At 40.7% G+C, this 15,256-nt stretch overlaps 1 protein-coding gene across 2 annotated transcripts in view; it reads left to right on the plus strand.

Annotated features, from left to right (window-relative positions):
* The window catches only part of ST18 (ST18, C2H2C-type zinc finger), a 90,784-nt gene continuing 75,709 nt past the window's right edge, over nt 182-15,256 (plus strand). Inside the window, exons 1-4 of one of the 2 annotated variants that reach the window (XM_018058515.1) lie at nt 182-326; nt 1,419-1,518; nt 8,332-8,386; nt 11,363-11,396. In XM_018058515.1, coding sequence (XP_017914004.1) covers nt 8,332-8,386; nt 11,363-11,396 — 89 coding nt within the window. In that variant the 5' untranslated portion in view covers nt 182-326; nt 1,419-1,518. The remainder of the gene's footprint in view (nt 327-1,418; nt 1,519-8,331; nt 8,387-11,362; nt 11,397-15,256) is intronic. The other variant, XM_018058516.1, reaches the window with a different exon arrangement.

Below are 15,256 nucleotides of genomic sequence, written 5' to 3' on the forward strand. Positions count from 1 at the left end.
TTTTGCTTTCTTTTAGTTGCAATCAAGCAAACTAAGAACTCCCGAGTCCTATGTGACTTTTCAGTCCTTCTGTCCTATGTCTTGAGACTTTTGCTGTGTGAGACATTCTGTCTTGAGACATCTGTGTCTTAAGACATCTGCTCTGTCTTAAGGGTTTTATCCCCATTTTTCACCAGGATCTACAGTTGCTGATTTGAGTTGAAGAAGCATCTGCTTAATGTCTGGTCAGAACTTTCAAGTAACGCAGAAATCCATGGTTAAAAAGCTGGATTCTCCAACTTACTGCAAAGGGTAAACACGGACCCTAGAACTCATCTGCCAGGAAGGTTGGTGACTTGTGTTCTAGAATGCCGGAATGGACGGACAAACCATGGCGAGTGTGTGTTAGGATAGGTACTATATCTATATCTATATATAGTGTTCATGTCAGTAGCCACTTGCTGTCAGGCTGAGAGTGTTAACACTGAATTTCAGTTTTCTTTCAAGGGCCAAACAGCCTGAAGACAGATTCTGTTCCATCCCTGGGAGCAGGTAAAGGAGATGCAGGCCTGTGTGTTATGTCTGGAAGCAAGGAAGCCACATGCAGATTGTTCCCATGGAAAGCAGGATAAAACATTGGCAAAAAGAGCTAGTAGCCTTTTAGGACACCTCATTCAAGAGCATCCTAAATCCACATGCCTTGGGAACTTGTCTCTTGTGATTTCTTGAGGATAGTATGTGCCAAACCTTGACTGACCTTTTTCTTCTGGTGGTTAAAAATAAAACCAACAATAGTAACATTGAGAATCCCTATTATACAATTTTCCTAGTAAAGGGCAGGCATTTTATCTATATCTATGTGCATGCTTAGTTGCTCAGTCATGTCCAGCTGTTCGTGACCCCATGGACTGCAGCCTGTCAGGCTCCTCTGTCCATGGGGATTCTCCAGACAAGAATACTGGAGTGGGTTGCCATGCCCTTCTTTATCTATATCTTATTTATATATCTAGTTTGGTAAGAAAAACAAAAATCGATTTGCTTACCTTAATAAAGGTAAACAGGGGTAAAGAATCTGCCTGCAATGCAGGGGACCTGGGTTCAATCCCTGGGTCAGAAAGATCCCCTGGAGAAGGGAATGGCAACCTGCTCCAGTGTTCTTACCTGAAGAATCCATGGACAGGGGAGCCTGGTGGGCTACAGTCCACTGGGTCACAAAGAATCAGACATGACTGAGCAACTAACGCAGCCAGCCAGGATAAAGGTAAACATCTTTTCCCCACTGATATATTATTAAATAGTATGACATTTTCATTCTGTGTATAGCATAGTCCATCAGAATTATAGGCAATTGTTTACTGTCCACATCACTGGCTATTTTTGCTCTTCTGTTTTTTTGTCCACCTTACATACCTTCTCTCTTTTATTTTTTATTTTAATAGAATGAATTGCAGGATTTCTCACTAAAGCAAACACAGGTGTTCATTCATTCTGACGGAGGGGGGCTCACCGAGTCAGCGTACAAGTTACCTGGAGGAAGAGGTAAGGCAACATTTTTATTAAAAAGCAGAATATGTTGAAATAGAATGCAATTGAAGCATTTTATAAAGACTCTCCCCTACAACATTGCTTTATCTCTATAGATTTACTTTCACAAAAATATATTGTTAATGCCCAATTTAGGATTGTGATTTTTTTTGTCAGAAGCATGATCACTTTACTGTTTTAAAATATTAAACAGGTGAAGTTCTCTGAGCCTACAAGCCCTTTTGCATATTGATTAGTATGTGTTATTTGTTTGCACATGTTTGCCCTTAGAGAGAGACTCAGCATTAAAATTGTTTTAAAATTCCAATTTGAATTCATTTGTATTAGAAATTAGTTTATTTAAGGATCAGAGGTAAATAAGTAAGATTTTTAAAAGCATGTTTTTAAAAGCATTGTAGCTGATTTCTGCAGTTAATTCCTACAAGCAGTGAAAAGTAAGGAACTGGGACATCCTTGGGAACAATCTGTTTAAAATGGCTTACCCCTCTATGAAGAAGCTTGTTTTCTAACATTTATGCATTTTTCAACACATGCATCTCAAAATATCAGCAAGAAAAAAAATTTTTAGACGGTTTCAGGGTTTTAACTTTCACTGAGTTCTCTTTAATCAGAGCATATTAAAAATATTTTTAAGTCTATGAAAACACAAAGCTGGTGATTGCCCCCTTAGGTCACAAAACTGTGACTCGGAGGCCGTGGTACAGAGACTAATAGAAATCCTTGGCACCCGGCGTCCACCTAAGGGAATGATAGAACTATTTGCTGGAGTCGTTTGGCAAAAGGACACAGACATATGGCTTTGGTTCATGGTCACGTTGCCAGTTGTGCAAAGTTAGAGGGTTAGTCGGTACACAGGAGCAGCAGCAACTCAGAAATCAAAAGTGAGACTCCAAACACATCAGCCTCCTCTTAAAGCCACCCAAGCTTTCACAGGCCTGAGGTTTCTTCTATTCGACTCTAGAAATTCCCTTTTAAAGGCAGCTTTTCTGTGGGGGTGTGCATGCCCTCAGCCTCAGCAAGAGCTCTCCCCAGACAGCTGTGCTTGGTCTGAGAGAAGACTGAACCTGCTTCCCCATCAGGGGTGAGGGGACATGAGATGGGTCACCAACATGCAGGATGCCATCGTTCGGTTCTTCAGCTTTTTCTGCAGAATACGACAGTACAGATAGAGCTGGACAGGAACAGAGAGCTGAAATCAGGGATCCTGTGCCCTAAATAAAAGATTTGGAAAATTTTTCATTTCATTTAGAAGAAAGGATTCAAAAAAGTTTCAGAAAATTACTAATATGGCATTAAAGATGCTGTCAAACTTCCTGATTTTATTCATTTAGATGTTTTTAAGTTTGCTTTCTTTCAAAAAAAAAAATTATTGTGTTTGGCTGCACCACATGGCGTATGGAACTTTCCTGACCAGGGGCTGAACCTTTGCCCACAGCGTCGGAGGCATGGAGTCTTAACAACAGGACCACCAGGGAAGTCCTTACATTTATTTTCTGAATTACTCTCCCTGAGAAATAAGTAAATGTATGAAAAGAGAACCAGGAAAATAAAAGGAGGGTGAGAACAGAGGAAAAATATACTTGATCATTCAATCTTGGTTTCCTTCTCAGTGTGTCAACTGTGTTTTTAGGATCACAGTTCATTTCCCCTATCTTTCCCTTGTACCACAGGGAAGCATCTTCTGCTGCCATTTTCAGTCGATTCAAAGCTCTGTTGAAAACAAAATGATGCCAGAATCATCAAAAGGAAGGGCACTCAGTGTAGGGTTCTTTGTTCTTCGATCTGGCCAAGTTTTGTCCCAAGGTACAGACATCATTTAGCTGTTCCATTTTCTGAGGTTAGCCTTTTCCAACTTCCTCAGTTTCTTTTTGTCATTTTAAAAAACCTGACTTTTGTAAAGGAAGCATCCGCTGAGGATGGGGGACTCCTGGTGGGGAGGACCCCTGGACCTCCTCTCGGCAGGCACGGGACTAACTTCTTCTCGCCATCACCGTGAGCTTCTCAGGAATGGAAGAGTCACGTGACACAACAGACAGCCTGCTTTGTCGGTTTACAACTCCCAGGAGAGGAACACTATGAAATTTTCTTTAAAGTGGGATTTATTGTAAGTCAAATGTAGTGAAAGACTTCTCAAATTAAAAGTAGCTACTGGCGTGAAATTCTATGTAACTAGACAGGGCTTCCTGGTGGCTTGGATGGTAAAAAATCTGCATTCCATGCAGAAGACCTGGTTCGATCCTTGGCTTGGGAAGATCCCCTGGAGGAGGGCAGGGCAACCCATTCCAGCATTTTTGCCCAGAGAATTCCTTGGACAGAGGAGCCTGAGGGGCTATAGTCCATGGGGTCACAAAGAGTCGGACACGACTATGCAACTAACACTTTCACCTTCAGACAAGATTACAATTAATTGTATAAGGATTTTGAGAGTGTCCTCAAAATGTTATGATCACCATGGCTTTTCTACTAATATTAAGAAATTCACCGCTACTTATAAATCTATATCAAGGATGACAATGGATAGAATTCTGTTGAAAGGAGAAATAAAGCTTCAAGATTACCAAGAGATTCATTTTACCCAAATCTTAAGAAGTGATTAAATATTTACTTGGAGGTTGTTTTTGTGGACAAATAATTTTGTTTAACCATTGATCAAAATAGAGTTTTAAGTGAAAAATAAAAGGGAACTAAATCTCCTCACAAACAAGTCATTTGCGTGTGTGATGGGAGCAAAACTGAGTTTATCAATCTGGTGTCCTGCTCCTTGAATCTCTCCCTTCCACAAATCAGCAATTCTGGGGGTCCCTGGGGGCTCACATGATAAAGACTCTGCCTGCAATGCAGGAGACCCAGGTTTGATTCCTGGGTCAGGAAGCTCCTCTAGAGGCGGGCATGGCAACCCACTCCAGTATTCTTGCCTGGAGAATCCCATGGACAGAGGAACCTGGCAGGCTATAGTCCATGAGGTTGCAAAGAATTGGACACAACTGAACCCCGAAGAAGGTGCCTATTTTGTGCCGTGGAGTGATGCAGAAGGAAGATCCTCTGATAGCCCCTGATGTATCTAAGTGCCAGGAGGAGAAGGTGGTCAAGCTCAGGTCACTAGGGACACCTGCACATAGCTTTGTAAATCCCTTGAAGATATTACATGAGTTTTCCAAATTCAGGTAAATAGTGAGAATGCATTTCATAGTCATCTTTCTTCTTCACCGCTTCTCTGCTTATCTCCATTGTTGGTTGGCATAGCCTTCCTCTAAGTTTGCTTCTTGGCCTCCTTTATTTTATGTTTCTTTCCCTCTTGCCATTTGTCCTTGTATTAATTCCTCTCTCTAGAGAATTGGGGGAGAAGCTCCTTAAAATTTTTTTTCATGACTTCATTATGAAATAGATACCAAGCAGGAACCCTTTTTTTTCCTTTCAACATAAATATTATATGTAACATATCCATAGTTACAGGTTAATAGAACTTTTCCTGTAGTTTCAGGAAAAATAAGAGTGGCAAAATTTGCCTTTACTGGTTTATCTCGATTGAGTAGATTGATATAGCCAGGAGGAAATGGTAAGAGTCTCAGAAAATGTCTTATTCCCATCCATAAACAATGGGATGTAGATAAAGGCCCTAAGAAATGGGAAGAAGGACAGCTGTTTGGAAAATCAAAGCTCTGTTTTAAGGAAAGAAATGCTTCATTAAGTTTTATGAAGTCAATTGCAGGCTTGTCCATAGCATTTGAGGTGTAGGCAGTAAGGCTGATCAAGCCTCCTTTTCCAATAGAAAAAAAAAATAATGTTCTCCATAAGAAGTGGAGTTTTTAGGATGCAGCCCATGTTGGTTATGGTGGTGGCTGCTTCTATAACCAGGAGAACTTGACCAGGTGGCTGTTCCCCTCCCCCATGCACACTCCTCATGTCTGAGCACCAGCAATGAGGTAGGACGTCCTTCCCATGAAGGAACCATCCCTGGAATGTGGTGCTCACTGAATCCAAGGTTCCATTTTACAAAAATTAGGTCTACCCATCAGCAGTTTATTGAAGTCCATGAACATAATCCATAGAAAGAATGCTTAGAGGTTTCTGCTCCCAGGTGTAAGGTTTTTGTGAACAAAGGCTTTTTTTCAAGCTGAGGTCTCCCAGGAGATCAAGCTTTCTCATGAATGTTAAAACTTCTTGCCCCAAACGAAAGGCCCAAGATGTCTTATATCTTTATCCCCAAGTTGCTGCAAGATGTAACTAAACCCTGAACTTAGGAACTGTCCTTCAGGTGTGAAAGGAGGGAGAGCTGAAATGGGTGAACTGTATGTGGGGGCCTTGATCCCTCCCATGCCCATCACTTGTCCCACGTGTGACGTTGAATGCTGAGCTTCGTGGATGCGTTACCAGTTCTTACAAACCTTGAATGGGATGTGTGTGCTCCAGTATGACGCTATTGTCCAGCCAGAGGACAATAGCATCAGAAAATGCCGTCCTGACGCTGGCACTCCAGGCACCCTCAAGCCAGGGTCCATGAATATTTATTTATGCCTCGCTTCCCAGGACTATGACAGGGAGGCTGCTGCTCAGGGGGAAGGCAGAGCCTTCAGGTGCTCAGACAGCTGGATAGCGAAAGAGCATCAGTCTTGAAGCTGCTAAAGAGAAGGTTGCATTGAAGCAGGTTTCTGAAACTTTTCTGTGTGCTGCTGGCCCTCCTCTTCACACAGTGTTGCAGTTTTCGTGAAGAAATCCATGGAGTCCAGCCTTCACTTGTGTTTGAGTGGGCGATGTTCAGAGTGGTTGGAGGCTAAAAGCGCCTATGTGCAGGATAGCCTTAAGACTCACGTTGAGAGGATTCTCACCACCCACCCCTCCACCTGGCACCCCCCGCTCCAGCAGCAGAAGCAAAATGGATGGTTTTCACCATTTTAACCCTTACACTGCTTATCTGTCTTGTTAAAATCAACCGACTCAATTAGCACGCAGGGAGAGGAGTTTGCACGAGTCGATCCACTTTATATGCAGCAGGGACACTCACAGAGGAGGATTTCACAACACAGGGCTCACCATCCTGTGTAAACCAAGCCACTCTAATCCCGGACAGTGTCACATCTGTCATAAATCCGCGTGGTTTTAAAAGAAGGGACATCTATAGAAGAAAAAAAAAAGCACCTCTGTTTTCTTGTTGTCTTCTGTTATCATGTAGTTTTAAAATAGTTATAACAATAGACCGTTTTTATGTAGGCTAAAGCCATGGCTGCTCGAAAAAGCAGCGCACACTTCTTGTTGGCTAATTTGCAAAACAGTTCAGTGATTGGTGTGGTGTTTATTATAAAATGATGACAAAAGGGTGCTGGTGGTTTTAATAGTTTTAGCTTACGAGGGCTGTCGTTAATTTTGTCTGTAGTGTTGCAGGTGAAAAAATGCACAATGGATAAATAGTCTATATTGGTTTAACTGAACATAATATATAGTGTGTTCTGGAGTTGTTTGTCTCAATAGACTATAGTAATCAAAAGTAATGAACCTATTATGTGCAGGACCTTGGAGAGCGTCGAATGGCAGTAAAAGTGTGGCACATAAAAGGTTTATTAAAGGAAATTAAAGTCCATCATTGCCACACCTGCTCCCCTATTATAAGTCTATGGCAGGTCAGCGCTTTCCATCACAACTCAGCCTCGGAGAGCAGAGATGCGTCTCCCATCCTCATTGCAGGCACACCGCATCCCTGCCTGTGTCAGGATTTAAGGATGGTAGCCGTGGAGAGCACCTTCTGCCTGCCTCTGATTTTCAACCAGCGAAACAACTTCTTTCTGTTTCAGAATTCCTTCTGGTAAAGTGCAAATGTGAATTAAACTGAAATGCTTAAAAGATCCTAGTGAAATGGTTGGAGGTAGTCAGGTCAGAATCTATCTCCATGTGGACAAAAATATCAGACTTTTAAAGTCTTGGCATCCCTTTGATAATTCACTTGGTTATATTTAAGATCATTAGTAATGATGTTTTAGGGAATTTGATGCTGACCGAAACAACACTCAAAGTTTTCTCTCCTTATAGATGTGGATGATTATAACTCACCTCTATTCTGGAATTACCAGAGTAAATGTCATCAACATTTCCAGTGGTATTTTACAATAGGGGCGTTTTGAGGTTTTGTGTTACATTGGGTTTTTACACTGGGAACTTTTTTTTTTTTCCAACTTAGAAACAGGCCTGTATCTGAAGCTGGTCATGCATGTGTGTTCAGTTGTGTCCAACTCTGTGTGATCCTATGGGCTGTAGCCTGCCAGTCCCCTCTGTCCATAGGATTTTTCAGGCAAGAAATATTGGAGTGGGTAGCCATTCCCTCCTCCAGGGGATCTTCCCTACTTAAGGATAGAACCCACATCTCTTGTGTCTCCTGCATTGGCAGGCGGGTTCTTTAAAAAAAAAAGGCCTGTATCCAAAAGGGTCTAGAAATACAAGGGAATCTGGTTGAGTAACTTAGTCTGGAACATTTTGGTTTGGTATTTGAGATTTTGTCTCTTTCACAACAACTGTTAATCAGACCATTCTTCTTTCCATCTTCACGATGCTGAAACTGTCTGAGTCACTAGTGAACACTTGCAGACAAGAACATCTGCCTTCTTGTCCATTTCCTCTGGTTTCAGCATCTACAGAAGTATTTCCAGAACTTGCGGGCTGTAAGAGCAGTCACAGTTCTGTCTCCGCAGAGTCAGATGCTGTTCAGGAGTGGGAAAGCTCCTCTGCTCTTCATAGTGACCTAAAGAACTTCTAGTGGCCTGTGTTTGTATTTTAGTCAATGTCAAAGGAATGACCTAGGATTTTGTGTTCACATTACAGATGGATGCAGAGGCTGAAGATAAAACGCTTCGTACCCGTGCAAAAGGAACCAAGGGTGAGTTAGCATGCAGATTCCGTGCCCAGCACACCGTGAAATGTGGGCATCCCATGCTTGGTCCCTGATGTGTAGTCAGGAGGATCACAACTTCCTTAGGGTTCCCGTGTTTAAATCAAGCCAGGACGCTGCATCATGGCACTCTGGGGCTAAAGAATATGAACCAGAAGTTGAAGGACCCAGATAAGGCTAAATAATGTAGGATGCTAATGTTTACGAAATGCAACCATGAGTAGATTTAAACATCCTGCAAAACAGTATAAGGGTCAGCAAGGGAAGAAGGCTTTGTGGAGACCTCAAATGCTCGACGTGACCTTTAACATCCAAGGGAAAAGTCCAAACCATTCATTTATTGCCAAAGTGGGTTTTGATTTTTATATTATCTGGTTTAGTGGCTCCCAATTTAAACTTCACGCTAGTAAAATGACGATGTTTGGTTTTAGACTGTCCCCGCCGGGGATTTCCGGCAGCTCTGCAAAGTCATGTCTGAAAGGTTTAACTTGCCGGTTACCCTCTCTTTTTGTAACCAACAGATGGTAATGTAATATTGAAATATAAACAGGCCCTTGATGATCAGAACATCTGGAAAACAGGATTGACTGGCAATAATACCCCTTAAGGAAAATAACTTTTATTATAATTAGCTATATTTGTGTGACCCTCCATTCTAAATGGAAGGTTCGGCCTGGCCTCTGGAGGGAGCCAGATAGCTGTTCCTGGCCTGACCCACCTCAGGTTGGCCTCCTGGTGGAGGAAGGTTTGGGCTGGGGAGTGATCACACAGTCGTTTGGAAGCATTTTGAGATTTACAGTTGAAAGCATCTAATCAAATTTGATGCTTTTGTTAGCTGTGTTTGTGTTGTATAGTCAAGGTACATAATCCCCATTTCAGTGAAGTATGGAATCACCCATTTTTTAAAACTGCAGAATGATTTTTTTTTCAGTTAAAATAGAACCCTGATTATCATTAGGCATGATAACCAACATGCAGAATCATGCATTTGCATTTGGTCCAAGATATGGAAATTTTCTCTACCCAAACTGAAGTTGTGCCATATTCTTTCCCAGGGTTAGTTAAAGTTACTTTAAAAGTAGTTACATCATATATCCTATTATTTGGAGCAACTTCTCTGGTGGCTCAGTGGTAAAGAATCTGCCTGCAAGGCAGGACATACAGGTGTGATCCCTGGGTTGGGAAGATCTCCTGTAGAGGGAAATGGCAACCCACTCCAGTATTCTTGCCTGGGAAATCCCATGGACAGAGGAGCCTGGTGGGCTACAGTCCCTAATATTTGGAATGCGATTTTGGAAACATCAAAGTTTTAGGCAGCAAAGTTCTCCATGGAATAAGAGTTTAGTGATAATATCCTAGCATTATTTAGGATAGGCTCACGTCTGCCATAAATATCAGTATTCTAGGAAATGTATTTGGATTATTCGAATCTCTTATTCTGACTTCTGAAAACACACAGCTCTCTCGTACTTCAAATGCATTTTAATTTGCCATTCTTTTTAGACTTTGAATCCTTTTGGCACATACATAAGCACTCTTAAACAGAGCCAAAATGTTGTTGGAGAAATGAAACAAATGTTTCTCATGTAGCGTGAGTCATCTTGAAAACCACCTGTTGCCTCTCTCAATATGCTGCTTATTCTGTGGTAGGCAGGTATTTATAAACATGAACTTCTTTAGTTCCATCATTTCTTTTTTCCTCTAACTGCTTTCTTTTACAAATTTATTTATTTTTAATTGAAAGATAATTGCTTTACATAATTTTGTTATTTTCTGTCAAACATCAACATGAGTCAGCCATGGGTGGACATATGTCCCCTCCTCTTTCACCTCCCTCCCGTCTTCCTCCCTGTCCCACTCCTCTAGGTTGATACAGAGCCCCTGTTTGAGTTCCCTGAGACATACAGCATTCCCATTGGCTATCTATTTTACATTTAGTAATGTAAGTTTCCATGTTACTCTCTCCATACATCTTACCCTCTCCTCCCCTCTCCCCATGTCCATAAGTCTTTGGAAAAATCAAAGCTCTTCTTTCTATAAGTGTCTTATTTTTAATTGGAGGTTGAAATTAACATTACTCAAACATCTCCTCTTTCTCCAGGAATAAAATTTATGGAACAGAATCTTAAGACATTTATTAATAAAATATTATCCATTTTATTTAAATGCTTGTTTAATATAAATAAAATGCAAATAAGATTCTTTTGAAAATTTTCCTAGAGACAATAAAATTGATTTAAAAAGTAGTTCAGGGACTTCCCTCGCAGTCCAATGGTTAAGACTTCACCTTCTAATGCAGAGGTGTGGGTTCGATACCTGGTCGGGAAGCTAAGATCTCACATACCTTGCAGCCAAAAAACCAAAACATCAGAAGCAATAGTGTAACAAATTCAATAGACTTTAAAAAATGGTCCACATTAAAAAAAAAACAACCTTAAAATAAAAAGCAGTTTGTCCTCTGTGCTCCTGTGCTTTTTCGGTGAGATTCTAGAGACAGGTATTTGGAAGTTGATCCATGACTGCAAAGTCCCAGGGTCACTGGAGGCCTGATCCAGAACCATCTGTTCTGGGCCCTGGTCACCTGTCTTCTTGTGTCCAAAGAACCAGAACCAGAAAGAGGAATCAGCCCAAAGGGAAACTTGTTGGGTGTGTACTAACCAGGGCTTCCCAAGTGGCGCTAGAACACACCTACCAATGCGGGAGATGTAGGAGACTTGATCCCGGGGTCGGAGGAGGGCCTGGTAACCCATTCCAATATTCCTGTCTAGAGAATCCCATGGACAGAGGAACCTGGTGGGCTACAGTCCATGAGGTTGAAAAGGGTCAGACAATACTAAAGTGACTTAGCACGCATGTAATGCACTAACCACGCACTGGTCGTTATCCCGAGGAGGTGAAAGGCTTCTCTCATGCGGTTTACAAAATTGTGCACTGATTTTCCTTTTCTGTCTTCCTTTTTGTCAGTAGCACCAATGGATTCTCTAATCCAGGAGCTCAGGTAAGAGTTGCTACTTTACTTTTTCTAAGATTGATTGGCTTTAATTATTAGAATGTTTTGTACTTTTCAAGCCTCAGATCCTCATTTTACGGTGAGCGCTAAGCCAGTGGGCCTATTTCATGTGCCTCTGTCTCTGCACCAAAGAGATAAAGAAGGGGAGAAACTACTGACTGTCTATCTAAAGCAATCCAAGCTAATATTCTGATAACAAGACACCATTCTTCTGCAACGTGAGTGGTTTCCCACTTTCTCCTCATAGGGTGTGCTGCCTCTGTGTGCATACCCCGCATGTGGTTTGTTTTCGTGCTGATGGAAACAGAGAACTGAGGTCATCTGAGAACCTGACTGAGGAACAAGCCCAGTCCAGAATGCCCCATGTTTCTCCTTAAAATCAGATAATTGTTTTATAGGTTCCACGTGTAAGTGATATCACATGATATGTCTTTCTTTGTCAGGCTTGTTTTACTTTGATAACCCACCAGCGTTGCTACAAGTGATGTTCCTTCACTCCTCGCACTGGTGTGTGAGGAATATTCCACTGTAGATATGTACCAAATCTTTACCCATTCATCTGCTGATGAACACTTAGGTGGCTTCCATGTCTTGGCTAATACAAATGAACTTATTTACAAAACAGAAGTAGGCTCACAGACGTAGAAAACGAAGTTATCCTTACAAAAAGGAAGAGGGGGATAAATTAGGAGTTTGGGATTAACATAGACACATTACTATATATAAAATCAATAAACAGGATCCTACTGAATACACAGGGAGCTATACTCAATATTTTGTAATAACTTCTAATGGAAAAGAATATGAAAAAGAAATTATATATAATATATATGTAGCTGAATCACCATGCTGTGTACAAAAAACTAACACAACCTTGAGAATCAACATACTTCAATTAAAAAAAATTTTTTTAATTATGAGATAATCATGTGAATTTTTGACTGTAGGTATTTGAAGGTAATGTGACATGAAATTCGGGGTGGATCTAAGCACTTCAGACTTAGAGACTGTGATATGGGCCTCAGGCAATGCTCTGGAAATTCCAGTTGACTAGTTTTTGCAGAGTAAACTCCAGTACATAGGTTTTCTTTCATAGTCTTTGCAAGGTCTGGCTTTGTTTTGTTTTGAAGTGCATCTTTAAAAAGAAATGTATGTTGCTGCTGATACGTTTTCTGTCCTGGTGCTTTTTCTTAACAAAATTTGTCAAGCAAGAGGAACCCCTTATCTCTTCTCTAGGTGTGCAAACCCAGAAAGTCCCAAACTCAGGGTCTAATCCATCTTTCTGGAAGCAGCGGTAGTATGCGTGTTCCTCAGGGGAAATGTGCGGAAATTGGAGTATGTGCAACAGTGTCTGGACATGCACTGGTGTGTGAATGTGTAACAGTGTCTGGTACACCTGGAAATTTACAGTGTGTGCATTGACAGTTTACATAGTCATTTTTCGAGGCAGCTGTGCCCTGCGGCTTCCTAAAGGAGTACCTTCAGTCCATTCATCAATTGAATGGGACGGGATCTGTCAGAATTGGGTACAAGCCTTCATGCTGGAGCTTTTCTCTGTGGAAATGTGTTTGTAGGAAAGCCATGGCCCCTTCTACATGGATGTTGTCATTGAGAATTTTATATTTTAAACTGCTTTTATAAGAGTAGAGCCCAGAATACACCCACACATAGGGACAGGATTAAATGGCTGAAGTATCTGGCTCCCTTAAATTCTTGCTTTTGCATCTTTTCTTGTTGACAATTCCTATTTGTTTGGAGATGATGTCTCTGAGGAGTAGAGGAGAGAAGTTGACAGTGCTCAAGGATTCAGGGGTCTGTGATATGTGATCTCCCAGGGAGGATCCTTGGGGTCTCACAGCTGAAGAACTAAGTGTGTTTTCCAGTAGGGTTCTTTGTAGAGAGCTGAACTACTCAGAGGCAGGGAAGGCCTTTTGAGTAATGAGTCTTGAAGAATAATGTGAAAAACAAAGGAAAATTTTGAAGAAATGAATATATTTTGTGTTTGACCTAAAATTCATAGAGAAAAGAGAGGACTTTAGCAGAGAGAAATGGCTTTCTGAGAGAAGCAGCATTGTTTAAATAACCTCATTGGAAAAGACCCTGATGCTGGGAAACATTGAAGGCAGGAGAAGGGGACAACAGAGGATGAGATGGTTGGATGGCTGACTTGATGGATATGAGTTTGAGCAAGCTCTGGGAGTTGGTGATAGACAGGGAAGCCTGGTGTGCTACAGTCCATGGGGTCGTAAAGAGTCAGACACAACTGAGTGACTGAATTGAACTTAACTAATGGCAAAATAGAGATTACTAGTAATATTTAAATATGTTAATATTTATTAACATCAATAATTACAGTCAAACTAATATTTATTGAAAACCAGAGAATCCTGAGTGTCCTGGAGCAGTTTGTTTCATCAATTCTCCAAGAACCTTACAAGGTAGAAAACTATCGTTTTTCCAATTTTCAGATGAAGAAAGTGAAAATAAATAGTTTACATAAATAGCCTAAGATTCAACAGCTAGTAAGGAATTCAGACTTCTAACTCAGGCCAGCTCCTCACCCTGGCTGCGTGCTCTCTCCTACGCAGTTAATGCTGATTATCCAGAATATGAATCAAAAAGAAAGTCTGCCATCCATGTCCTCAGAATCTGGATTGCTACAATTTTGTAGTTTAAGCCTTACGGTTTATTTTTAAAAGCCTATTGGTGTTCAGTTGCTCAGTTGTGTCCAGCTGTTTGTGATCCCATGGACTGTAGCCCGCCAGGCTCCTCTGTCCATGGGATTCTCCAGGCAAGAATACTGGAGTCGGTTGTCATTCCCTTCTCCAGGGGATCTTCCCGACCCAGGAATTGAACTTGCATTTCAAAGCCTAGTTTTCTGAAATTCGAAGAAGAATACACTTCAATTAAAAATAACATTTCCTAGTCTCCTAATTTTCTGAATAAATATTTGTCAGATATTCAATTTTACCTAACTTGTCATTAAATTAATTAATCATTTCAGAAAGCTTGTGATAATTGCTGGAAAATTAATAAGCAAAATGAATTCACCTATTTTTTTCTTTACTGAGAATGAGTTTATAAAAATTACTGATTATTGTTAATTTGATAATTACTTATTTTCAACAGTCTGATCATGCTCAGGCTAAATAGGTCTCAAGCTGTTTCTTAAATGGCTCAAGTTGATCCAGGTATGAACCCTAATTGCCGTTCTATATAAACCTTGAAAAAAAGTCCAATTTGTATGGAAAATTATAGTTTTGTTCTCTTTTTAATTTTGTCCAACTTTATCCATTTGCTACAGTTTTTCCTCTGACTGATTCTGCAGCTTTGTTCTGGTCTAGAACCCAGAGTCTGTTGCTCCTGAATTTTGAGTATCTAAGGAAATGTGGCTGATTTTCCCCAGTGTAAAACTTGTGGCTCTTTTGCAGAGAACCTTGGCAACTTTATTTAGTTCTTTCTTTTAGAATGCATTGGACATGTTATTGCTTCTACAGCTACTACTTACAAAAACACTAATACAAATGAAGCTGATTTAAATATATTGCATATTGTTCCTGACACTAATAAAAATTGATACTGACATTCTCATCTTCTTATGATTCTCTGTGTCAGCTACTATCCTCACCATTAAAAAAGCAATTTATAACCTCAGACCCACCTTTAATCATGTGTCTTATTAGCATTTCCAGTTTTTCCTCCAGCACAATTCAGGTTACATGTGGTGCTAAGGGAGCTCTCACGCGTCCGTCTAAATCACGACCGTTGGATTTTCTGTGCTCTTTTCTTTTATTACTGTTATCCTTAATCTGATCCTCCTGCAATTGCATCTGCTAATATTGGTAATT

The sequence above is a fragment of the Capra hircus genome, chromosome 14, assembly GCF_001704415.2.
Source record: "Capra hircus breed San Clemente chromosome 14, ASM170441v1, whole genome shotgun sequence".
Lineage (NCBI taxonomy): Eukaryota > Metazoa > Chordata > Mammalia > Artiodactyla > Bovidae > Capra > Capra hircus.